The sequence below is a fragment of the Prionailurus bengalensis genome, chromosome C1 (genome assembly GCF_016509475.1).
Source record: "Prionailurus bengalensis isolate Pbe53 chromosome C1, Fcat_Pben_1.1_paternal_pri, whole genome shotgun sequence".
Lineage (NCBI taxonomy): Eukaryota > Metazoa > Chordata > Mammalia > Carnivora > Felidae > Prionailurus > Prionailurus bengalensis.
The window spans coordinates 50,331,839-50,359,715 of NC_057345.1; the positions used below are offsets into that span (position 1 = coordinate 50,331,839).

Here is a 27,877-nt window from a genome sequence, read left to right on the forward strand (position 1 = left end):
CATACCTACAATGACTATAGTGTCATAGGTGGCAATAACAAGAGGAAAATTTAAATATCAAATGTTACAATTTTACTTTTTATTCCCCTCCTACTTCAAAATACTGCTTATAGATAAAATTTACAATGTCAACATTGGTTTCGAACTGCATCAAATCCTTTGTGGAATGAGGTGGAGTAAAAATAAATATTTTCATTTCAAGTCCATACCCCCCATTCACTTCATTACAGTCTTGCAAATTTGACCGAGTAAACCAGTCAATCTCTGACAAGATGTCGGGTCACGCAAGCCACGCCATCCCAATCGCACAAGCTCAGATTCTCTCTCCTCTTATTTCTTAACGCTGGAAGGCTGTGAAGAATCCAGAAAGTGGTATATAAGACGTGGGGGCAGAGGATGTGGAGTTTGAGGGATAGATAAAAAAAAAAAATCCAATGATTGTTGAGTAGTCACTATCTGCCAGACGCTGTGTTTTCATGTGTGTTATATAAATTAACCTTTGCCATAAACTTGTTAGGTAAGTACTTACACTCATTTTCACAAATGAGTTAAATTGGGGGTCTATTTAAGTCATTCACCAAAGTCAAATAGTGGGCAAATAGCTAAAGCTAAGTCTGTGTCTTACAGATGTGTACTCTTGCATGGGCCCAAAGGAACTTGAGAAAGTGTACGATGTGAGACTAGACAGGGAGACTAGGGGAAAGGTAACTTTGTGGATGAGAATTCTGGCAGTTGGGACCCTCGGTTGATCCTGGGGGTGTTCTGGTGTTAGGGAGGTGGAACCATAGGGAATGAGGTGTTAGGAGCAGTGAGGGTATGAGTTGAAATGGAGACGTTGCTTCCATGTTATCAAGTATGCTTCAAGTATCAACCGGTGAGGAAGAGACTAGATTAGATTGGAGGATATGTGCCTAGCACAGCTGACTAGCCAGTCATTTGCCATGGATAAATAATGCAATTTTTTTAAACTGTTTTTCACTGGGGCACTGGGTGGCTCAGTCAGTTAGACGTCTGACTTCGGCTCACATCATGATCTCACAGTTCGTGGGTTCAGACCCTGTGTCAGGCTCTGTGCTGACAGCCCAGAGCCTGGAGCCTGCTTCAGGTTCTGTGTCTCCCTCCCTCTCTCTGCCCCTCCCCTGCTCACTCTCTGTCTCTCAAAAATAAGTAAACATTAAAAAAAAGGTTTTTTTTGAATAAAATTGTTTTTCACTTTGTAAGACTTAAAAAGGACCGCTAGCCCACATTTTCTTATAACTTTAATAATAATAGTAATGTAGAATATATGCCTTTCAGAGGGTAATTCTCGTAATGGCATTCCAGGTAAATACATTCCTTGAGCCCTTACTTAACTCTAGGATTGGAGCACTCGACCTTTTTATTCTACCCTGGCTGCTGTAATGCTTACATTTGGTCTTCATTACCATCAGTGTCCCAAGGCCTGGATGTTGTATGAGAAGGCCCGCGCTGCTCAAGACTGTCCCCGGCATCTTGTCCCCCTTCTATTTTCTGTATGCCCCTTTAAGGTCTTCTATCCCAAGGCCTATCAGTTCCAAGCTAGATTAGCCCTCTATTCAGTCTACATAGCATGGTTGCCAAGTGAATTCTAAACCTGCCTTCAAGACTGCCAGAGGGTATGGGCAGACCACAGATTGAATTTGCAGAGGGACCTGGTTTTGTTTCCTGTCCCCATTTAGGGGGTTATGTTGCTGATGCCCGGCATCATGAGCGTCCTTCGTCTCTTGAATGCTTTTCGATTCTGCACACTGCTGTGTAATCGCTGTAGGACTCACTCACACATGGCCTCGTGCTGACTAAAACTGTTTGGCAAGAGTGGGACTGGGCTGTGTCAGCTAACTCATGGCTTCAAGCCAAACTGCTGTCCAGAGCCCCCCTCCCTCTTGCAGATCTGTAATCCAGGTTTGTCAGGGTATATGTCACAAGATTGCCTTGGCTGCTGGGGTTACGGACCCACCCCCAGCTCAGGTTGCCTCACCCATACACCTTTCTGAAAGACTTAACACTCGAGCCACATGATGAGTCAAAACCCTTCACCATTCCTTACAGCACTGCCCCCTTCCCTGAGCTGGAAGAGCTAAGGGTCCATGTTAGAGGTGCAGTGGGCACTTTTTACAAATGAGCAGGGCTGGGGTGCGTTCCACAGCCTTGAAATAGAAATAAGCTAACTGGCATAGAAGTTGATTAAATGCATCATGTTAGCCCTGTTAGGAACATGATGCAACATTAACATGAAAAATTACGGTAGCTAGTATTTAACCAAGCATACGCTATGTACCAGGCATTGTGCTAGGCACTTTGTAAACATCATCTCGTTCAGTCCTCCCATGGTTGCTATTATTGTCCTTTTTATAGTTGAAGAAGATGATGATGCTCAAAGAGGTTAAGAAACTTGCTCTTTTGACTTTGCTGTGCTCAGCTAACTGCAGACATTTTTGTCATGACCTCGCCTGTAACTGCATTAAAGAGCTACGGAATCTTTGGATTCTGTGTTTTTATTAAAAAACCATTTCTTGTTAGAGTTGATAAACTTTTAGCTTGTTAATCTGTGCATTAAAAAAAGGTTGAAGCTGCTTTCATGTAAACTCAAACACTTAATTAAACTTTTTTCCCCGGATTGGTTTTCAGTTCTGATATATTTTTTTTTAATGAATAGGCTTTATTTTTACAGCAATTTTAGGTTCACAGCTTTAGGTTAGTGAAAAGCACAGAATTTTAATATTTACACCTCCCCAAATAGTTTCCTGTATATATTAACATCTGTTGTTCATGTGGTACATTTGTTACAAGGGAGGAACTGATATTGACCCGTTATTGTTAACAGAAGTCCATAGTTGACATAAGGGTTCAGTTCTTTGTGTTCTAGATTCCGCGTGTTGACAAATGTATCTATTATTGCAGTGTCATACAGAACAGTCTCACTTCCCGAAAAATCACCTGCCCTCCAGCCGGTCATCTCCCCAAGTCTCCAAAATTACTACTCATTCTGTGAATAGTTCAGCCTTTAACTGCATGTTTTTAATGGCCTCAGAGTCTTAGAATTTCTTCCACTCTGCTGCACATTTCTTCTTAACCCCCTCTTACTGATCTCAGCCCCACCCAGTTCCCCCCATCACACTTATGACCACATATGTGGCCTGGAAATGTCAAACTGGTGGTGGCCTCAGTTCGAAAAATTTCCCTCCTCCTGAATCTTTAGTATTCAATGTTAAAATCTGCTGATGTAAATATTTACTTTCCTCAGGTTTCCAGCTAGTTTCTGTTTCTCGTTTTCCTCCTTTTAAATTTAACAGAGGAGGGAGGTGCTATTTCAGCATTTCCTCCTGAGGATTCACTGAAATAACCGCGCGCTAAGTTTGTTGTTTATAATCGTGTTACTACAGGGTGGCAATGGCAGAGAAACTCAAGAGAAAAGCTGCTGGTTTAGCTTCACACATTCAGAGGTGAGGGTCAGGCAGCGAGGTTGCTTGACATTAGATTATAGTGATCAGATGCATGGAGCTGTTAGAATCAGGGGCTCCCGCTGTGGTCTCTCACTAATTCCCCTCTCACCCTCGCCTCCCCGCCTACCCACCTACCCTTTCAGTTTTTGCATTATGTCGAGTCCACGAAAGGCAAGAAAGGAGATTCTGTTTCTCTTAGCAGCAAAGGAAGTACCACAGCATAAAAGTAGATGTATATATGTGGTCCTCCTTGTGACAGGGCCATCTGAAAGTCGTTCGAGTAATTTATTACTTTGTTCCAGGAGAGGGTCGGGAAGGGGGAATACAGATCGCGAGACACTGTGCCAGAGGCAGAGAGAGGTCTTCTCTGCTCCGAGGGAGGGGGGTTTCCAAGTGCTAACAACGCAGTTCAGAATCACTAAAGTTGTTTCAGCAGAACACTGTGAGGAAAAGGACAGGAACCATCTGTTGAAATGGTTCTTGCGTGATGCTGCATTTTCAAACAAAGCCCTCGAGAAGCGTTTTTCAGATGGGTCTCTTTCCCATGAAGCTGCCACCAAGAGAGCGCACTCGGCTAGCTGCTAAATGACCCCACTTTGATGGCCGACTCGGTCAGCACCCGCTCTTGTTTATTTTGCACGGGTGTTCTCCTCCAAGGGTGTGCTTTGAGGCCGTCAAATACCCTTCCTGGTGTGAACCCAGAAAATCCTCCCGAAAAATCCACTGCTTCTGCCCATTTCCTTCTAAAGTGCTGACTCTTCTACTTTGAAGTTGGTGGGGGTGGCTCTGAATCCGTAACTACTTCGTGGGGAAAGAGGAAAACCACAAATACACACAGGCCATTGTGACTCTGGCCTGGCGGGGTCTCATTTTCCAGCCGTGGTTTGTACACCCGAGCAGGCTGCAAGGGTTAAGTAAACTTCGTGGCTAGGAATGACTTCACGGCCCTGGAATTTGGAAGAGCCAGGGTTCCCAGTACACTGTGGCCAGCCTTAGCATCGCCTTTGGGTGTAAAAACCACTCTCAGTTACCCAGACCGAATTTTTGGTTCCTATCACGCTGCTGCATAATCTACGAAATCCGGCAGCTGAATTGTCCTGGCTCTACCACAAAGCCCGGCTGCTGGGTGGCTACAGGACTCCCGACTTGTTTGTCAATGGAGAGGGGGAGTGAACGGAGCCAGGCATATGCCTCAGCCTGGCATGAGGTAGCACCCTAGTGGCTGTTTGCTGCCTTCTGCATGTGCACTCTTTCTGTATTCTCACACGAGAATCATCACTCGGATCCGAGGTGCAGTTCCCTTTTCAACTTCTTTTTGAAGTCTCTAGGTCCTTTGTGTGTCTCTGAGAACCCATATCCATAGGCGCGGATTTTCTGGCCAGCAATGCAGTAAGAACAACTGGCAGTATTCTAACCTGACACGATGGAACTCGTACAGCAGAATTAACTCAGCTCCAAGGTGCCGTATGAAAATGCAGCTCTTTGATACGAACAAGCCCAAACTTGGAAATTACAAAATGTTCTTGCAAAGAAGGACACGTGAGGAAATCGGTATAGGATGAGGGATTCCAGACGTCCAGGCCTTGGGGGTGCCATTTAAGTAGTTGCAAGATTTTAGATCCTTGTTAGAGAAGAGAGTTGAAACTTTCTTTTCTGAACAAGTGGCCTATTGGCTATGATCATTGCATGGGCATTAATTTTAAAATTCATATTCTTAAGCAAGCCCTTCTTTCCAAAGAAGCCATTTGGGTGTAAGCATTAAAGGAAGAAACAAAAAGATTATAATAAAAAATAGACTTCAGCCCTAGCATGAACAGTGGCTGTGACCTTGCCTTTTGTTTGCCATTACACAATTCAATGGCAGTCCACTCAAACTATGCTCTCGATCAATATCCTATTAAAGCGGCACAAAAAGTCTCCATAAACTTAGTGGTTAGCTATGTTTATAAATGGAACTCGGCATAATTAGATGGTCAATAGCAGGCTCTACTAGTAATTTTAAAATGAACATCACACATTTTCTATCTGTAGAAGTCAATGGCACCTCTTCCACATTGAAGGTACTGTGTGCCGCAGACAAAAGGGTGGGCGACCGCTTAAAAAATCATAATGCCTGTCGCTAAAATGCAGTTTTTAAGGAAAGTCTGTTAAGTTCTGGAATAGAAAATACTGACTGGCCCTGTATATGTTTTCATTTTGCTTCCCTAAGCCACCTTATTCTGAATATATTATGACATTGCAAATGTTTTCTAGTTTTAATCAGCCCCTCATGGAGATACGAAATAATAAATATTACCATACTGTTAGGAAGGAAAATATCAGTCTGGCTGGCTTCATTTAGCAGGTTTCCTCTACTCTAATTCAATACATTTTCAAAATAAATACCGAAATTGAATTAGTTCAGTTTTGTTGTATAATTTTTTTCTCTTAATCTTATTGACATATTTGGGGTGACTATTTGGACAGCAAAGCCAGCGGCCAATGGACTAGACTGGCAGTAATAGAAATTTTCATCAAACTCTTTCTTTCAAATCCCAGCTCACAGTAGGGGGGGACCACACATGATTTTTCCCATTCTGTTCTCATCGAGCAGAGCAAGAGCCACACAAAGTGAGAGGTGTCCCCATCCTTACCACAAATTGAAATGTACAAGATACTTTGTGATCGATGTGGCCCTGTCAGTGGCATTATTCCCACCATTCCACTGATTTTGAAACTGGTTAGAGGGGCGCGTGGGTGGCTCAGTCGGTTAAGTGTCTGACTCGATTTCGGCTCAGGTCATGATCTCACGGTTTGTGAGTTGGAGCCCTGCATCGGGCTCTGCGTTGGCAGTGCAGAGCCTGCTTGGGATTCTCTCTCTCCCTCTCTCTCCCCCTCCCCTGCTCTCTCTTTCTCTCTCAAAATAGATAAATAAACATAAAAAAAACCTATGGTTACAAGAGGCTTATGACATCAGCATATCCATTAGATAATGCTATGCTTGAAAGTCCAGTTTTTTCTGTGACACTCCTATCCCTACAACCTTCCTGGTTAAAGCTGTTAGAGAGTTCTCATGGCAGGATCTTGGGGACCCTATGTTTTTGGTTCTTAGCTGAAGCTCTTGCTAAAGTGACCAGACTGTGAGCATTCTCATTTTAAACATTTGACTCAGAGAGAAGCAAAATACATTAACACTTTTTTTTTAACGTTTAAAAATAATTTTTTAATTGTTTATTTATTTTTGAGAGAGAGAGAGAGACAGAGACAGAGAGACAGAGTGTGAGTTGGGGAGGGGCAGAGAGAGAAGGAGGCACAGAATCTGAAGTAGGCTCCAGGCTCTGAGCTGTCAGCAGCGAGCCCAGTGCGGGTCCTGAACTTACAAACTGGGAAATCATGTCCTGAGCTGAAGTCAGGAGCTTAACCAACTGAGCCACCCAGGTGCCCCAAAACACGTAACACCTTGACATATGTATGAATTTGTTATAGTGATCTCTGATCATATGTTCGTCTATTTCTGATCTTTTCTAGCTAATTCGTGGGTTATGCTCTCTAGATGTAATACGTTATATAAAATCCATATTTAAGATGGCAGCGTGGTATCATGGCCCAGGATATAGAAGTGAGGATCTGACCCTGCCATTTACCACTATATGACTTTGGGCATTACTGATCCCCCTCTCTCAGCTATGTTCTCCTCCTAGTCAGTGATCATTTATTCAGTCAGCAAATCCATTCTATACCAGCTGTGTTCTAGGCCTGCATCTGAATGCAGTAACACCTCTCAGGAGTGTTTTCAGGATTAAGTGAAAGAATGTCAGGTGTCTAGCATATCCTAGATGCTCAACAGTGGTGACTACAATGGTTATTATTGAACGAAGCCTCTGTCCCTGGTCTTTTACTGTGTGTGTTCAGAGCTGATCCTTTAGGGGATCACACTATCAGCAAATTTATCAAAAGCGCGCGCGCGCGCGCGTGTATGTGTATGTGTGTGTGTGTGTGTGTGTGTGTGTGTGTGTCTGTATGTGCTCTGTGTGCATGTATAAATTAAAAAGGACTGACTGTAGATTCAAGTTCTAAAAGTCCATTTATTAGAAGGACCAGTCTCGTGACCCCTTCCAAGTTACTAATTCTGATAGAATAAGGGCATGCCGATATGAGATCTAATTCGTCTGCTTCAGGAAGCCAGAAAATTCTTATTCCTCAACTTTTCAACCCAACCTATACTTCTGCGTTATTCTGGAAATTTCTTTTCCAGGGTATCCTAATGGGTAGCAAGATGTTTGAAAATTCTCAATCTAACACTGACACCTTAACAACTTTTTAAGTCACTAGCCACACCTTGGTTATTTGTAATCAGTTCTTTTTTTAAATAGTACTCAATTCTATAGTATTTGAATTTTGCTTTCTTATATATTATGGACATTAAAATTCCCTGTGAGGAACAGGGGCACCCTGAGGTCATTACCAGCAAAGTGATTTTTTTCATGAACTTTTCCGTATGAACTCATAAGCCTCAATTTTTTTTTAAGAGCAGATATTCCTATCCAATAGGTAACATTGGAAAACTAAAAGGTATTTTTGAGATTTTCAAAAGCCTGACAGAAATTCTACATTACCAGCACAATAAGACCACAAATATTATTGAGATTTTGGCTGGCATATATTTCCCTAGCTAACACCTGCTGATTAGAAAGACTCTTGTTGGTGACACCATTGGCACGTCCAGGATGAGATCACTATAGCCCCCGCTCAGCAGAGCCACGTGTTAAGTCTGACACGGGAACTGAGTTAATGCAGTCTGTGATTGATAGGAGTACCTATTAACACCCAGGATCTTCCAGTGGATGGAGGAGGGGGACAAAATAGTTCTTAGTGAAAATATTGAGAATTATTAGTATAGACAGCTGGATTTGTAGGTTGTTGGGATGAGACCGTTGATATAGTTTGGTTTCCTAACAGCTAATGGTCAGACAGTCCCCGTGCACTCTTGGTAAAGGGGCTTATGTTTAGAAGCCCTTCCCTGGTTATAGATCACGGTGGTGGAAAGGCGTCTTAGGCCATCACATCCGTCCCCTGTCAGGGAAGACTTAATCCCATGGCTGAGGCTGTATCAGATACTAAACGGGTACCACATTTGACCTCAACCAAAAGCTAAGATGAGATGATACTCTAAAATGCAGGAAATCGATTTCAGTCCCAAAGGCAGAAGCCACTAATGCAGGAGCTCAGTCAGCATTGCCAACCCCACTGTGGATTGCTCTGCCCGACCAGTGTCAGGCCCTCCATCCCGGGAAGCCCTGGCCGATACTCCCAGCTGGAAAGCCCTGGAAACGCAAAGAAGGAAGATGATGAGATAGAAGTTTCCCACTTAATTGATAGGTGATCTTTTTTTTCTATATAAATCTTGTTGAATCTATCTCTCTAGTTACTGATGATGAAGGAAAGACAGAGTAGAAATGTTAAGTTTCACTTCTGTTTCTTTGGGCTGATATCTGGAGATATTTAAGGCTCACTGACCTAGCTGTGTGATCTTGAACACGTTACTTAACCTTACAGCTAATTTTCTCATTTGTAAATGAGAATAAACAAATACATGTTCTGTGGGGATACTGCAAGGCTGAAGTGAGATAATAATTCAGGTAAAAACACATAGAACATCAGCCTGGCACATGATAAACGATCAATAAATATTAGTTCTTAGCTGTTTTTTATTAATAAGCTCATATCATTTTCATTCAATTCAGCAAACATTTGTTGCATGTGTGATATATGAAGCATCTCATGCTGTGTGCTGAGGAGAATACAGAAATGAGTAGAAATAGTTCCCTCATTTATAAAGTAGATAACCTAAGTTTCTTGAAATCCAAGACTAAGCTTCCTTCATGGGAACAAAGTGACTGAATACACTAACTTCACAAACTGAATTCACAATCATCGAAGATAAACCATCTTCAGGATTCAGAGCGGGGAGGAAGAGGGTATCAGAGAATTGTTCTTGTTTTAATGGGAAGGAAACATTTTTTCCGAAATAAAACTTTCTCTGTTCACCTTCTCCTCCCCCTTCTGGCACCACAAACCCACATATTTCTTAACTTGTGTCCACAAATGTGGATGCGTGAAAACGGTGCTCTGTCTGCATCCGCAGATGCCGTTGACGGGGTTAAAACATTCTGCTCGCTTTTGGCACCTAATACTACGTTTCATAAAAAGCCTTGCTTAAATCTCATAATAGCAGGGAAGCTCATTTCCACATAGAGGGAAATCCTTGTTTTGGTCCAGTGCCTTTCTTTTATGTTCCATTTTGGAAAACCATACTCCTAGCCTGCCTTGGTCAGACCTTTTAGAAAAGCAGGGTAGGAAAAGGAGATCAGCACGCGGTTTACAGACCAGAAATCTGCTTGGCAGAGGAGTTGCTGAAGACTGTGGCGTAGAAGCTGCAGAGAACGTACCTTTATGATTGATTTCCATTCAAGTCAGACTGACTGCAGTGTGGTCATTTTTCTAACCCATAACTGCTCACACTGCGGCGGTCTGCTATCTGCAGGGTGTCTGAATTATAGCCGTGTATGTCCGTGTTACCTCTTACACAAATTACTTACACTGGTTTCTTTTTCCATGCAAATTCATCAGTTTTACAGCCCCTCATAGCCACAGTCAGGAAACTCTGGCCAACAGCACAAATTGATAAAATGAGTTAATTTTACTATACTTATGTGTTTTTTTTTTCTTTCTAAAAGCCCTCTCTCATAGGCAGTGTTCAGGAAGCATATTACAGTAAAAGGAAGATAACAAAGGAGTTGAATTTTCTTGCCATAAATTACTTTCCAAGTTAATTCCCTTTAACGATGATTCCAGATTTGCTTGAGTGTGCATAGCATTGTGTATTTTACAACTGTGCCTTTGATAGAAAGAAGACCAAGCATTTTCCCATGTTCACTCCTTTTGTGCCAGTGACATGGACTGTCTTATGAGATCTTTGCCACTAGAATGCAAAACAACACTAAATTGTGCTGGGCCTCTAGAACTGTGTGCTTGTTGTTGGAATTTTTTTTACCCCCAAGCCTTAATAGACAAGTTCCCAAAGTCCCAGTGAGTACATAAGATTACACAATCTGGAGAGAAATGCACCTCTTTTATTTTTTCCTACTTATTTAATACATTGAAAATGGAGTACTATATCCTGGTAGTCTTTTTTGAGGGTTACCTATCAGCCATGCGTCCATATTCCTTAGTTGCCATGGAGTTTCGAGGAAGGGGCAGCTATGATCGTTCGTCTCTAAAATGTAAACCCCACAAGGGCAGGGGGCCTTATATATCTTGTCCAATGATGGATCTCAAGCATCTGGAACAGCGCCTGACACATGAAAACTGCTCCATGAAATTTGTCGAATCCCCTAAGAGGCAGCATCTCAGAGACTATGGGCCGTTACCAATAGGCTGGCCACACTAGTCACTCAGTTAATGCTCCCCGCGGATTCCTGCTGAACAAGTTGTAAACTCAGTGTACGGTCATCCCCCAGGCAGAGTAGCTTGAAATTTTGGATAGAATTTTTTTTTTCCATCACCCTCTCTTTTCCAACAACGCAAGCCCAAGCAGATTGTCTCTGGTGGATGGCAGAAGTTCAATAACCACAACCTTATCCAACTACTAATGTGTACAGAAGAGCAGGTCATTAAGAGGGTTGGCTACTAAAGTAACCCCTTTCTTCCAATAGCCCACATTACTATAATGATTCCTTAATAGCAAACCATTTATTAAAAAATGACACAAAGACTGCATTCTACTCGTGACAGGAAAGAAGGGGGTGGGGGGAGGAGGGACAAAGGGCTTAGAAATGACATCCGATGAGACGATTCCCAAAAGTTAATCTTTTGAGAAAAACTCCTCTATGAAACAAAATCCACAAAAACTTCAGGTGTGAGTCATTGCAGTGCTACTTAAGAAAGTCGAGGAACCAGTCCTCACGCTCCTGTGTAGATTTATGGATTTCTGAGTTTCGTTTTGCATTGTGTAAAGTTGGGGGGCGCAGAGGGCAAATGGAGAGGGTGACTGCTGATTCCCCTTAATTCAGGACATATTTATTGATCATCATCTGTTGTGTTGTATTGATTGTCGTACAAGACTCTGCAGAGCTGTTTACGAACACAGAAAAGGCTATTGGATCTGTGGGATTAAAGGTCCTCTGGTAGGACCCTCTGACTTCACGATCAGGGAATGTTACTTCACCTCTTTGTGCTTCAGTTCTTTCCCAGGAGCGCTGTGAGTTTAAATGAGATGATGTGCTTAAAGGGCTCAGACCGGCATCTGGCCCGTAAACGATGCTTAATAAACATTAGGCTTTGTTATTGTGCTGGTTATGGCCATGGCAGTGCTAGTGAGTTTGCATTTCTAACGTAATTATTGTGAGAGTTGTGAGGTCCAAAAGTTTAAATGACTTCAGCTACACGGGTGGTTGTTGGCAAGGCTGAAACTCTAGACAGTCTCACCCAGGCCGAGACCAGCACTTTTTCTATGGCCTAGGATGTCTGGTCCTCAAAATGCACTCAATCTGGCTGGGGAAAAAAATGTCATGTATGAGATAATTTAAGAATGATAGAGCCTAGGGTCGAGTACAAGTGGAACAAAATCAGGTTTCACACTATATGGAACAGACAGAAAGTGTTGTGGTTGGTCCAGTCCTTCCTTATCATCCCCACCCTTGATTGGCATTGGCTACATAATCTCTGTGACATATCAGCAGGCTGTTAGTCTTTGGCTTCAGAAGCCCAGCATGACATCCTAGGCAGATATTGTTCAAGTCATTTAACCCTTGACAACTTTTAGTTCCCCAATTTGCAAAAAGGACTTATTCCTATTATTAGCTAAGAAGTGCATTGTGTTACATACATCTTATTGATATTTTATATTTGTTAGAATGGTATGATCCATATGCTTGTGTATGCCCTTTCACAGTGCACAACTGGACACTGATCTTTTGTACCTGTTTACCAAGGTGACAAACATCCATTGTGAAAATTCTATTTTCTTTCTTGGCAACATGGTTTAGGCCTCCATTCCCTCTTGCCACAACTCCTGCATCAACTTTCCAACGGATTTCCCCACTTTAGTCCCCTTTTGTGCATTCTGTATAATGTTTCTCAATTCAACAATGATCATTTCCCTACTCACAAACAGTCATGGATCCCCCAGGTCACTAACTGTACTTCCTGCCTCCAAACTTACACACGTACTCTGTCATTTGCCTAGAAACTCTCTTCTCTGCCTCTTCAAATCCTGCCATCCTTGAAGCCTAAGTGTAAGTGTCCAACCCTTCTTGAAATCGAATCTTTTTTTGATCCCGCGAGCCAATATGATCCAGCATGCCTTTGAATTTTCCTAACACATCCTTTGCATTTCTCCTATGAGATTTATCACATTCAGCCTTGAATTTGATGTTCAAGCATTATTTCATCATTCCGCTCTGTTGTAAACCTTGTGAGACAGAGACACTGTATACCTTTTTATCATCTCAAGTTTAAGGCAAATATTGTAAATGAGTGGCAGGGTAGTATGATAGGAAGCGAAATGGGTGTCGCAGTGAGACATTCTAGAATTTTAATCCTGGACCTCCCTCTTTCTTGCCTCTCTGTGATCCATGGCAAGCAAGTTAACCTCATTTCAGGGCTTAGTTTTTCTCTCGTAGAAAAGGTACTGTCCTCTAAAAAAGGTTGATTTGTGGATTGAGTGAGGTATAAGAAAAATGGTCCCTAGGTACTCAGGAAAGCCGGCTGAAAGCCCACCTCTCCTAGTTACCTCTCTAAGGCTCTTCCTATTCTCCAGTTGAGAGGCACTGAGAATACCCAACTCACTGCAGGGACACTTAATGGTAACCCCTACCCACAGGTCTGAGGCTTTCTCTTTAACTGTCACCGTACCACTGAATCTGATCGCATTCCAATCGGCTGACCTTTATGTGAGACATATGCACCCAGACACTCCCGGGGGATGTTTCCTCACCTGACTGTTCTGAAGAATGCAGAGTTTGGGTTGGTGCTTTATTAGGATGATGTAACCCAGGTTGTGAAACCCATTCTCATTTCAGAAATCTAATGATGTCATAAAACTTTTCAGGCGCTCATAGCCAGTTTGCCAGGCCCTGAAGTTACACACCATAACTGCAGTAGACACTTCGAGAAGCATCATAACGCTGCCAGTCCACCTGATGCTGTTTGCTAGATCACACACACTGTGCTAAGTGCTTTAACAGGAAGTCAATATATGGGCAAGCGAAGGAACATTTCTGTGGGTTCGTTATTTTTTTTTTTAGTCTCTCTGAGAGGTGTGCGCACTGTATTTACACTGTATCTTCCATTCTTCGCCTATTCTGGCTCCCTTGACATTTTGAAAAGATAATCTAGGCAGAGGACCTTTTTCCAGAGTAGAATGTGGTAAATAGAATGTTAAGTGTAAGCGCCACTGGGCAGAGGGCCCCAGACTTCTCTCAGTCCAGCCAGGCCTCTCACTCACATCTTGCTTTATCTTTCCTTCCGAGACTGGGAGTGAGGCTTGCGCACTGTGGCCGGTGCTCAGGCATGATGCACCTGCTGCATTCGGTGGATGCCTGAGCCCCATCCCAAGGCTTTGAAAGAAAAATCTAAATCCATACCCTCGACACTGATCAGCTGCATCTCTCTTCTTTAGTTAATGAGACGTGTGGATCTTTAAGCTCCACGGAGGCACAAACATTAATAAGTACCTGTTATATGTCAGGCTGCTAAGAGAGGTGAGCGGTGATGTATTTGAGTAGTCTCCTCCCCACCTCCAGAGCTTATTTCATACATAAAATATTATGGAATAAAAGGGGAAACTATGCAGATAAATTTAGTATAAAGGCAAATTGGGGAATGGCTAGCAAAATTATTCATTGGAACTCTGTTTACACTTATTGTCAAGTCTAACCATTCGTCTTTGAACTAAAGGCCTTTCCTCCATTACAGCCTGTCATTAAGAGATATGTTTGAATTTCAGAAAAGTATATGTGAATTTTAGAGCTTTCTATTTCTTAGCAGTGACTGTTTTAATATAGTTGTGATTAAGGTCTAGCCATTGCTATTAACCCAACAACTCAGTGTTTATTCTTAGATATTATTGTATCCCTTCCCCCCTTTCCTTGATTACATAGTTCTCTTATGGTACTACATTTCACCCAGTTGCCCAAGTAGTAATCCTGGGAACCGTCCCATATTCCCCCTTTTCCGTTATTACTACACTGAAGAAGTTAACACATTTTCCTGATTCTAATTCCTAAATAACTTATACTAGGCTCCTCCTTCTCATCCCTTGAGTTTAGACCCATCCCCACCTTGTCGTTTTTAAATGACTCCGCTGGCCTCTATGGTTTTACTGATTATATTCTTCAACTGCCGCCCTGTCCCCCATGCCTACCCTCACCACAGGATGATGTTTCTAGGTTATAAAGGCAAGTCTGATGATGCATTCTCACATTCTGCTGGTTCTCCTTTAACTAGCAACCAGTTCCAGTTGACCAGTGCTTACTGACTGCCTCATGGTGTCAGGGATTATATTAGATGCTGGCAATATAACCCCAATGGCCCCCAATTAGTAGAGTGTGATAAAGCGCTTTGATAGCTTATAAACTAGGGAATGTGCTGGACTCACATCCACTGTCCTTAAAGAACCCTACCAGGGCCTTCGTAAACTGACCTTAACTTTCCCCTCTTTTTTCCCATGTATTATAAACTTTATCACACCAAGTTATCAGAAAACCGGTATTCATTTTATGTTCTCTTACCTTTATAAATGCTGTTCCCCCTACCTAGCATGCCTCTATCCCTCTCAGTTGGGTGAGCCCCACTTATCCTTTTAACATCTTCCCAGGCATCATGTTTTCTGAGGCCTTTTTTGCCCCTGGAACTTCTTATTCCCCAGCTGGGTTGGATATCCACTTCTGTGTGGCCATATAAATTTAGGAATAACTCGAGCAAAGGACTTATCACACTGTATTGAAATTAACACGCCAGCCTTCCCTCTAGAGTTGTTTCAGGATGGGGATATGTCTTTCATCTAAGCTCCTTCCTTACCCTGCACCATTCTTGGCAATGAAAGTCCTTGGTTCATGATATTTCTAATTATCCCTTCTTCTTATGGATATTAGCCTCTGTTTAATTTATTTATATATCCACTTACCTGGGCTTAACTCTCAAACCAATGTCTTAGTACAGTAATACATGAATCTGTGTCTCCCACTTTTGCATGATCTTTCAAAAGAAGAGAATATTTGTACTAATATTGTTGTACCACTAGCTGTGCACAGAGTTGTTTTAGAAGATTGATAGATGTTATTTATTCATTCAAGAATATTTATTTAAGCTTCTACTGTAAACAAGGTGGTCTGGAGGCTGCAGACCATAAAAAATACAGAGAATCACATCTCACCTAAGGATCAGCTCTGAAAATCACATATAGTCAAAATTATCCTTACCAATCCCTTAAATCAGACCTCAGCAACTTCTACATAAATATTTTCTGGTTTGTGAGCCATATGGTGTCTGTTGTGGCTGCTTGTCTCTGCTATCATAGTGCAGAAGCAGAGACAATATGTAAATAAATGGGTGTGACCATCTTCCAGTAAAACTTTATTAAGAACTGCAGCCCAGGAACCATGGTTAGAGGACACTGCCTCCAGGGAGAAGGTGGGACAACTAAAGTAATGGCATATGTAGGTGCCATGGCAATTCAGAGTAAGGAGAAATCACACATTTTTCATCACAGGAAATTGACAATGGGAAACCCAGAAAGTTGAGTTTGTGGTTCTGGACTAATTCCAAAATGCTGATGAGTGAAAGCTATCAAGATCAGCCAAAATTAGGAAAGTCCAGAGAATGTTCTTGCTGGTCATCCAAGAAAAGTTTCAAAGCAAAACATGGAGGTGTTTTTGTTAAAAGCATCCAGGAATGTTGCAGTCTTGGTGACAGTTTGCCATTATTACAAAAAGAGAAAAGATAAAAGGTAAAATATAAAACAGAGTCCTTCTGTTATAGGTGATTTTTGTTGTCAACAATATTTGGAGGTCAGAGTTCATTACTAATGATTTTGGATAAGCTTATCAAAGAAATTCAGAAATAAAATGTGTTAAATGCAACAATGATATGTGTCCTCATTGATCATTTATTCACAGAACATAACTTTTTTTTTTTTTCCTAGCACCAATAGCTGCAGGAACTGGCCCAAATTTTTCTCTCTCAGATTTGGAAAGTTCTTCATACTACAGCATGAGTCCAGGAGCGATGAGGAGGTCTTTACCCAGCACGTCCTCTACCAGGTAATTTGATTGGTGGCTCTCCCTAGTTACACACCTTGATTTTGAGCCTAGAGGCACTTGCAATGTGTGTTTGCTGGTAGAAGATACTACAGAAGTGTGTTCAGCCCCATCAGACTTTCAGTCTCGTTGGGAAGAGAAAGCAAATGCACATACAGCAGAAACAAACAAACAAACAAACATCTATACACACACACACACACACACACACACACACACAGTGTGGCATAGGCTAAAAATAGTTAAGGCTTTATTCAAAAAGACAGACTTGAGTTCAGTGATAAATGTTGGTTAGGGTTGGCAAGATGGGAAGGAAAAGGAATGGGGTCTGGGTGGGGTAAAGACATGAGCAAAGCATAGAGAAAGATGCATGATGAACACAGCATGTTCTCAGGAGATTAAGGACAGCTCTTGACCAGGGGAAAGGGCACCTGTTTTGGCTTGTTTGGCAAAATGTTGACACTGGCGACACCAGTTCCAGTCCCCATGCCCACAGCAGATATTACATCTCAGTCCCTTCCCTTTTCCCCCAAAGACCTCAAAATTCAGGCTACTGGAGTTGCCTGTGACATTGATATCTAGGTGTGAGGTTGTAAAAATGAATGCAGTCCTATGGCACAGGGAGGGGTGGGGGTGCTGGATTATAAATTCTGTTGCACCAGGGGACCTTTAAAAAAGTAAAACTGGAAGAGCACAACCAGATAATGATTCCAGGGTTCTTGATCCCCTCGAGGTCACAAAGCCCAAATCAAAACGAAGCATTTTGCAAGACCCTGTTGTCTCTGGATAACCGGTACCAGAAGGAAAGGGATTAGGCATTAAACCCACAGTATTCTTTTACAAATTGGCTTTAGCACTGGACTGTGACAACAAAGAAAAGAATGGTGTAGAATGATCTTTAATGTTTGTGTACTTCGCAGAAAAAAAAAAATGTTTCACAAAGGTATATTCTTCTTTAAAGCAAGCCCCAGAATTTTATAATTTAAAACAATGGCCAAATTATAGAAATTTTCCTTGGTAGAGATTCCTTCTTACCTTGACTTTATATATTTTAACCAGCATTACTTTAAGAAAGAAAGAAAGAAAGAAAGAAAGAAAGAAAGAAAGAAAGAAAGAAAGAAAGAAGGAAGGAAAGAAAGGGAAAAAAGAAAAAGAATCAGCTTAGTCGTTACTAATACCTTGAAGACAGCTAAAGAAACAGTTATTCCCTAAATACAACCACCAAATCCTCCCCTCATCTTTCATGTCATTTAAATGTTCCCCTTAGTTCACTGTAGTATCAGATCCTCAGGGGGGAAAAAAAGTTTGAAATCCAAAGTACATTTATAATGAAAGAATGAGATTGTGAACGCATTCGGGTGTTAATACATTTTGAGGATTTTGAATGTTTGCTGATGGAAGGGACATTGTGTGTAACGACACTCAGTCAACACGAAAAAGCTTTGCAAATACTTGTGGCAGTGATTAATTTAAAAGTTGATGGGCTGTTTGTTTTTCATATGTGTGCTACGCATGTACCATGGACGTCCCAAACAGTGCTTCTCACCCCCATCCTTTGGACTTCTCCAGCTGTTTGATTGCCTTTTGTTGTGATTCTCTGAGTGGAAACCTGGTTTTTAATGTCATTTAAAAGGCTACTGTCATTCTCATATTCTGCAAATAACTAACCCTGATAAGGAGCTAATTATAAACAGCAGCAGTAGTTAATAACTTGGTAATATGTTTGTTTTACTCTCATTAGGCTCTCCTAGGATAATTTTTTTTAAAAAAAATTATTCTCTAAATATATAGACTCAGCAGAATTATCTGTGTACAGGTTAGAAAATGTGCCCAGAAGAATACCCCAGATTTACATATAGAAAAGTTCATCCACCAATCAATATTTGTTCATGCTGTGCCAATATTAATTGGTCACTTGCTCTGTAGCAGACATGATATTAGATGCTTTACATACCTGATATGATTTAATATTCACAATACTTTTACAATATAGACAGTGTTGCCATTTAACACTGACTGGATCAACCCTCAACCCAGAGAAGTTAAGTAACTTGCCCAAGGTCACAGACCTAGTAAATGGCAGAGTCTATATTCAAATTCAGGTGTGCTGGAACTTTAAAAACATGGTATTCTAGGGCCGCCTGTGTGGCTCAGTCAGTTGAGCACCTAACTGTTGATTTTGGCTCAGGTCATGATCCCAGGGTCATGGGATCAAGCCCCACATTGGCCTCTGCAGTGAGCTTGGAACCTTAAAGTTTCTCTCTTTCTCTCCCGTCTGCCCGTCTCCCTCACTTGTGCGTGCTCTCTCTCTGTCCCTCTCTCTCTCTCTCAAAATAATTAATTAATTAAAAACATGATATTTTCCCATTGGATCCCCTTAGGAATGGGGCTCACTCTTTCAGTAAGGAACAATAGAACATAAATCCCCCCAAAAAGGAATATCTAATATCCCTATTTTTCCTGGATACTTAGTGTTTGCTACCTTGAATTATTATTACCATCTTTTGAGATCTGTATAGGTCCTGCCTCCCCATCCAGACTGTTAACTCCCATAGAGGACGGTGTGTAATTCGGCAACATTTATTTATTTTTTTATTTAAAAAAATATTGTGTTTATTTGTTTTTGACAGAGAGAGAGACAGAGCATGAGTGGGGAGGGGCAGAAAGAGAGGGAGACACAGAATCTGAAGCAGGCTCCAGGCTCTGAGCGGTCAGCACAGAGCCCGACGTGGGGCTCGAACTCATGGACCGTGAGATCATGACCTGAGCCGAAGTCGGACGCTCAACCGACTGAGCCACCCAGGCGCCCCTCAAAGGTCAATTTAAATGCTCAAACTCATCCAATAATTCAGAGGCTATTAATCTGTTTATTTGTAAATTAAGGTTAATAATAGTACCTATCTCATTGAGTTAAGGTGGTGATTAAATTAGTCTTCACTTTTTTTAAAATATTTATTTATTATTTTTGAGCCACAGAGAGATAGAGTGTGAGCGGGGGAGGGGCAGAGAGAGGGAGACACAGAATCTGAAGCAGGCTCCAGGCTCTGAGCTGTCAGCACAGAGCCCGACGCGGGGCTGGAACTCACAAACCGCGAGATCATGACCTGAGCCAAAGTCGGACACTCAACCGACTGAGCCACCCAGGCACCCCAATTCGGCAACATTTATTAAGTAACAAGGGTATTGTCCTAGGCACTGTGGATATAAAGTCAAGTAATAGGAGCTTCTGTATCTAATGGTAGAGACTGACAAATAAAAGAAAAATTTCAGTTCAGGGTACTATGAACGTGCAGGAAGGAGGCATTTTGCAGTTTTGTGGGTACAAGGTAAGGCTTCTATGCTTTGCATATAGTAGGAATTAAAGAAACATTTGGAATGAAGGTAATAGTTTTACCTTAATTTCTAGGTGGATTTTCTAGGAACACAACAAATTACACACACAGAAAGAGATGGTGCATCACTCCTCAAAAGAGTATTTCTCTTCCCTCTTATGTAGAGATCTTACTGGTACTTTCTTATTTTCCTCAAATGTTTCTGGGAGAATAGAATCAGTGTATTCAAAAGTCAAGAGCAAGAAAGCAGAATCAATGACTGATGCATTTCTACATTAAAACAAATAATAAAGGAGATTGATAGGCATTAACTGTAGCTCTGTACCTCTTCATGGTAAACATCTCCAAAATCATAGAAGGGGTTGTGTAAAAATTGGGATAAAATACACTTTTTTCTCCCAAAGAACTTCATCAAGATAAACTAACTGTCAAGGTTGTGAAGTCAGTAAACTTTGTCTTCGAAGCCTTCCACTTGTCCATCTTGGCACTGCTGACTTTCTTCACTCCTGGATCTTTTTCTCTCCTCCACTCTGTTCCTCTGCCCTGCAGACATTTGTCCTGTATCAAACCTCTGAAAAGTCCTTGCTTTCACGCTAAGGTGAGAGCTAATAAGTCCAGACTTCCACCTTTAGGATTTAATACCTGCACAGGGAATTTGCTTTTTATTAAAGGACATCAAGGAAATCAAAAGCTTTAGAAACTCAGAAAAATATTAATAACGGAAGAATGATGGGCAGTGAGTGGAGTTGGCCTTTTGCGTTAGATCTCATTGAATCATGACACTTGGCAAATGCTTGTCACAAGTACTCATGTGGCTGTTTCTAAGTCAACGGCCCAATTCAGCAGTTTTTTGAACATCTGCTATTAGCCAAACACAGGCAGTAGACATTTAAAAAAAGAAGAAAAGAAAGAAGGCCCTTTCCCTGCAGATCTCACAGTCACATCAGAACATAAAGGTCTTGCCTTTTATTAACCAGGAAACATCAGGGAAATATGTATTTTGTTTTTTAGCTTCTATTCTACCGGCTTCCAGAATGGTTTCAAGTGGCTTTCAAGTTTTAAATACAGCACAAGTACTGTTAAATATAGAAAGAGAGGCCAGAGACCATATGAAAAGATTGGAGAGATTGTTAGATCAGAAACCTCAACCAAGAGTTTAATGCTGAGATTCCTGGTTGCCAAGGCAAGAAGGGAAAGCACTATGTTATATAATGTGCATTTCTGATAAAAGGAAACAATAGAAATTAATTCCAAGTGTCCATATTTTTTTTCTGGCTTATGTGTTTGGAATAATTTTTTTTTATGTGCACTTCCTTCTATCAAAAATGTCTAGGGGCACCTGAGCGGCTCAGTTGGTTAAGCATCTGACTTCAGCTCAGGTCATGATCTCCTGGTTTATGAGTTCAAGCCCCGCATCGGGCTCTGTGCTGACAGCTCAGAGCCTAGAGCCTGCTTCAGATTCTGTGCCTCCCTCTCTTTCTGCCCCTCCCCCACTCATATTTTCTCTCTCTCTCTCTCTCTCTCTCTCTCTCTCTCTCCCTGTCAAAAAATAAACATTAAAAATATTTTTAAAATTTTTTTCTCTTAGATGTAGTTTCACATAAAATATAGAAAAGTTGTTCCAGTGGCTATTTTTCATTGAACTTCAAGGAAAGCCCAGCAAAGGACATAAAATGAGTTATGAAAGGTTTTTCCTTTGGGTACTAAGCTAGCATGCTACAGTACCCAATGGTACTGGGATGTGTTGCCTTCCTGTGATTTGGCTTTAATGAGAACAGAACTTAAAGGCAAAGAATACTGGAATACAACTTTAATCGTTAGAATTTCTTGCCTTAAATTGGGTCCTCCACATTTTTTTATTCAGATTGCTGCAATAGCCTCTTAAACACCTCCCTGCCTGTAGGTTCCGTCTCCTTTTTCCTTTGCTTTTCCAAAGCCATCATCTGCAAAATGACCAGAGTGACCTTTCTGAAATCGACTCTAATGTCACTCCCTGTTGAGACTCTTTCAGGGAGTCTCCATTGCTTGTAGGACAAAATCCAGATACGTAATTTCTTCTGTAACCTCCACCCCACTTCTTTCACGATGGCCCTCCCCCGACTTCAGCCAGGCCAAACACCTGGCAGTTCTCTGTGTGTGTCACGCCTTCCTCATGATGTGGCTTCTGCCTGATACACACCTCCCTCCTGGGGGTGACGTTCAGAATGTCCGATAACCTGTGTGACGTGAGCATACCAATTAGAACAGAGGTCGCTCTGCCACAGTGCTCACTCTAAGTCCTGGAATGCCCCAGATGCACCAGAGACGTTAGCCCTTTAGTTTTTGGATCATGAGGGTGTCCTGGGGCAAATACCGGGGTGGCAAGGGTGGGGAGACTTACAGGGCTTGAGACAGTGGCACTTTGCCAATTGATATAGAAGTATTTCAATATTTTGAAATAATAATGGCTGCCTGAGTGGTGCATGAGCTGAAAAGCAGCCTCTCTGTGCCCTTTCCTTCCTTAAGCCCTGTCTCCTTGACACTCAGTCTTACAGCTCAGGAACTATCTCCTTCAGGAAGCTTTTCCCAACCTTCCAGGCATATCATTGTTTGCTTCTTTCATCGATGAACCCACTGTGTCATACATGCACTTGCACGATAGTACCTGTATTTCTCTTTTGCACAATTTTATTTACGTCTATGAGACAGGGGCCATGTCTGATGCATCTCTATATCCCAGCATTTAGCACAGCCCCTAGTACATAGAAGGGACACAGCATGTGTTTGATAAACGAAAACATATTAAAAATTCTGTACCCTGACACATGAGGAAGAGGTTTCCCAGTGGGCACTCCCACTAGGTATGAAATCTATTCATTCTGCTAGTATGTTAGTGACATAATCAATTAAGACAATTAGAACACAGTAGCAACATGGCATTTCACTGTCTTTTTACTCCTGAAGCCTCAACTTGGGAGAAAAATTCAGTCCTTCAACTGAAAGAAATGAGATACATTCTGGAAATTTCCCAACCATGCCTTTACAAAAATAACAAATCCAGAACTTCATTTTGGGAACCTCTGTAGAGGCACAAAAAGAGGAAGGGCATAAAAAGGGTAGGGCTGCTCTTTTTTCCATGTCCCCGATTCTCAGAGGGAAATGCACTCCTTGCCCCTATTTTTTTTTTTAATCTGTCTTGTTCACTGTATTATCTCTAGCATCTACATCAGAATCTGGACTGTTGTAGCTGCACAGCAAATATTTTTTGAATGAACAGATCCAAGTGGAAGATGAGAAAACACAGGGGAAAAAAAAAACCAAAAGCAATCCAAGCTTTTTTCAAAGAGCTGTCAACCCTGATTTTTACCCTTTCTGGGGTGCCAGAGGTCTAGGGACATTGCTGATGGCTAGGGGCCAGCTGCTGCCTGAGGAGACACGAGATGTGGTCTTCCTACGGACACTTCCCGGTGGAGACAAGAGCAGGAGCCAGCCACCAGTTCCTCAAAGGAGAAAGGAACAGGATGTGGCAGTGGCAGCATCTTGAGGGACAATAAAAATCAAACCCAGACACTTGGAACAACACAGACCCACGACTTTGTTCCACCTCCAGTGACTCACTAACCTGAACCTGAGCCTAGAGAGAGTCCTAGAACTCCACCGAGTTGCCCAATTGCTTCCTCCTTTGGCTTTCTTTCAGCCAGAGATGCAGTGTCCAAGAGAGGTGGTTTGGAAGGCTTTTAAACATGTACCCGTTTATTATTTCAGCTCCACAAAGCGCCTCAAGTCCGTGGAGGATGAAATGGACAGTCCTGGTGAAGAGCCATTTTACACAGGCCAAGGGCGCTCCCCGGGAAGCGGCAGTCAGTCGAGCGGATGGCATGAAGTGGAGCCAGGTAAGCGGGGCGGGCGCACTCAGGCCTACAATGCACATGGCGGCGGCCATGCCGTGTACAGTGAAGGAAGCAGGCTCGAAGCAGTCGACGTGCTGAACGCGAACACTTGTTTGTCTCTGGCTGCTACTTTCTTGAAAGGGCGGCCGTGCAAAGCAGCAATTCAACTGAAATGAAAGGCTGGAAGAACAGTATGTGGTTTTTGACGCTTCCATATTTTTACCTGCACTACAATCCCATAGGCATTTGCCTTTGCTTTTGTCTTTATGCCAAGAGCCTTTGGGGATTGGCTTTTTGGATTGTCTTGGAACAATCTTAAATAGAAACCTGTCAACTTTTTCAACTGGACTAGGAGACTGGGCTCCCTGTGCCACAGTTTATACTTAGATTTGTGTAAAAGGAGGAGATGTTTAAATATTTTTTTCCTAATTTTGGCTATCATCATGATTGTTTTTCTATTTAAATGGAACAACTATCTTTATGTCCATCTCTAGTGAAATAAGCAAATGATGACTGCTATTCTGACCTCCCGGGATAGTCTAGTCTTGGCTCTGGAGTCTTGAGAGGAATAGTTTGGATAGCAGGAACCTTTTGAAACCTTAATCAATGTCTAACCTCCACATGAACAAGGGAGAATCTTCTCCAGTGCCTTCCTCAATCTGCAAAGTCAAATGGATCAAGAGGTTAGAGTGTGGGCTTTGGAATAGATAGACAGAATGTAATCCTGGCTCTAGTTTCTGCTGGCTGTGGGATTATGGGCAAATGACCTAACCTCTCTGAGCATAAATGTTCCCATTTCTTTATTTTGTCAGTAATAATAGCGGTTTCAGTGCTCTTGAGAATTAAATAAGGTAACATATATGACCCATCTAAGAATTATACATAGCACAGAGTAAGTTTAAAACAAAATGCTTTCTGATCGTTCTCCCCCACCTATGCCTCAGAGTGATTCCTTGCAAGAGCAGACAGGCACCAAGGAGATTTCTGAGCCCACCCTTTGGTCTTCAGATCTTGACTTCTGTCTCTCCTCCCTGACATGTTAAAAAGCAGTCCTCAGAGGCAATAGCATGAGGGAGATTTGGGGGTTGATGGAACTGCCCTGTATCCTGATTGTGGTGGTGGGTTCAGGAATCCATCTATACGTGTGTTTATGTTCACAGAAACGTACACCTTCCATCCCCCACCCCTGCAGTTTTATTGTATGATAATCGAAAACAGAACAAGACCGAACAAGACCTCGGGCCCCATTGGACCAGTCCTTTATCTCACTCCCCTTACTAAAAGGCAGAAATTTCACTTGGCCTTGCTTCTACCTAGCAGGCTCACTCACTTATTCAGCCATCCTCATAGGGAGCTTTCTGTGGATGAGACACGGCCTGGTTCTGGGAACTCCGGGGTGAATGGGAAGGCTGTGGCTTTTGCTTTCAAGGAATTCATGGTTGGGGGTCGGCAACCTGCTTAAGGAGATCATTACATGGTGATATGGCAAGTAGGGAGATGGAGACATTAGTCTCCTTTTTCTCATTGTTTCTAATTATTACCAACACAGCACTCAGGGTGTGGTGGACCGTCTGTCAAGGTGCAGCTTCATGCCACACTTAGCCCATGCCAGTTCACTGAAAGTGGCTAAGAAATAAGCCCAGGCTGGGCACCTGGGTATCTCAGTCTGTTGAGCATCTGACTCTTGATTTTGGCTTAGGTCATGATCCTGGGGATGTGGGATTGAGCCCCACATTGGGCTCTGCCCCAAGCACGGAGCCTGCTTAAGATTCTTCCTCCCTCTGCCCCTCTCCCTGGCTCACACATGCTCTGTCTCTCAAAAAAAAAAAAAAAAAACCCAGGCCTAAATGAAAATGCTGACTGCTGACTGCTCATTGCCACTAATGGCATCATCAGCAAGACCTCAGGATAGTGCCAATGAAAAGTTTATGTGCTATTAAAAAATTAAAAGATGTACAACTTCTTTGAACCCTTTTTAAAAGGCTAATTAGAGTCCTATCCAGTTCACCTGCTTCAGTGAAAATCAGAATCAAAATAGATAGGTTTGGTACATTGTGTTTGAGTGTTGTACTAATGCAGTTTTATACATATTGAAGCTGCTTTGCTGTGTTGATATACATGAAGCTCCCCCACCATGAAACTGTTCTCTGGGTCCTTAAGTAGATTTTTGGAGAGCCTATTGGGGGCAGAGAGGGTAGGTTAAATATAGGGTACTTTGACCTAGTGACTCTTGTTTTCAGAGTAATTCTATTCCTGTTTGCACTTTATGATTTAAATGATCATAAATTTTAACATCTGAATGCCTGTATCCTTCACAGTTATTAAATAATGGAAGTTTAATGGCCAGATTATTTTGGGGTAATGATACTATATATGTAGCATAATAGAGAAATCCCCCACAATTATACTATATTCTTGGATTGGTGCTCCATTCTCTATCCCTGTTTCATTACAGAAAAATGCAGTTTCATGGTATATGTGTTGGGAGAGGGGCGGGGGGGGGGGGAGGACAGTGGATACGTTTATATGTGGCCATATTCAGCATAGAAAGTCATAATTGAAACAGGGCCTGAGGGGACATTAAAACTCAACCAAAGGATGTTGTACATGTTCGTGGTGACTTTGGTGTCATTAACTCACACCAGCCATTTTAAATGGATAATTTATGCTGCCAGATGGTCCTTTTTGGGGATTTTCCATCTAGCCCAATCCCCTTTTTGGCACAGAGAACACCCTTATGTTGTTCCCACACTGATCCGGGCCTGCATAGCTTTTCCCCAGGGGTACAGTTCATTGAGTAGGAGGCTTTTAGTGGTTCACTCATGTAAATTACCTTCAGAACATGTTGGGAGTTATGTATATCTGAATGCACCGGCAGAATCTTGGTTACCTACATTGGAGATAATTCTCTAAAACAAATACTAAAAGATACTTTCTTTTTGCCTCAGAGGTGACACAGGAAGCAAGGCCTGTCCTTACTCCTCACTCAGAGAGCTTTGCATCTGTTTACCTGCCCTCAAATGCTTTTTTAGAACTCCCGGCCAAAAGAGGGCCGAAGGTTGCCAGAGGAGACAAATTTCCTTGAGCAACAGGAAGGCTTTGGAAAGTAAAACAAACCAGACATGCAGTAAATTACATGGGCTCTTTCAAATGTCTTTTGTAGTATCCTGTTCCCCATTAGTTTATCTCAGCACTTTTAGCGCACAGCTCTTATTATCTGGGAAGAAGGGCATAGGAGATGAAAGATGATGTTAGTTTAAGAACATCAGACAACCTCAAGCTGACTTTTGCTTCTCTTACAATGCTACATTTGTTCCCTCCACTTAGTTTCATTTCCCAGTTATCTCAAAAACTGGGTTAGATTCGAAGCTTTGAAGCTAATCATGCACTGATGAAATGAGTCCTATGAAATTCTATCAAGCAAAAACTCACATACCATCAACTCTTGTTTATCTGTACAAATGAAAAATTGCGGAGAAACTGATAATGCACATAAATAGGAAGGAAACCAACAGGCAGGCGCCTACATTGAATCAGACACTGTGCACAGTGCTTTTGGATATATGGTAAAAATTATAGTTAGCGATTGTATGAGTATCTAGTGTTTATCAGGTTTTTTATTTAATTACTCTAAATTATGCAAGATAGAATGATCTTGCCTCTGTATAGATGAAAACGGAATTATAAAAGGATAAGTGGGGCACCTGGGTGGCTCAGTCGGTTCAGCATCCGTCTCTTGATTTCGGCTAAGGTCATGCTCTCACAGTTCCTGAAATCGAGTCCCGCATTGAGCTCCTCACTGATAGCATAGAGCCTGCTTGGGATTCTCTCTCTTCTTCTCTTTCTGCCCCTCCCCAGCTCGTGCACGTGCACTTGCACTCTCTCTCTCTGTCTCTAAATAAATAAATAATGAATGA

The 27,877-nt window shown here is 42.0% G+C and overlaps 1 protein-coding gene across 10 annotated transcripts in view; it reads left to right on the plus strand.

The window, feature by feature from the left end:
• Positions 1-27,877, plus strand: part of NFIA (nuclear factor I A) — a 376,639-nt gene that overhangs the window by 247,572 nt on the left and 101,190 nt on the right. For all 10 annotated transcript variants that reach the window (XM_043575126.1, XM_043575130.1, XM_043575133.1 and 7 more), the window contains exons 5-6: positions 16,645-16,762; positions 23,836-23,963. In XM_043575126.1, coding sequence (XP_043431061.1) covers positions 16,645-16,762; positions 23,836-23,963 — 246 coding nt within the window. The remainder of the gene's footprint in view (positions 1-16,644; positions 16,763-23,835; positions 23,964-27,877) is intronic.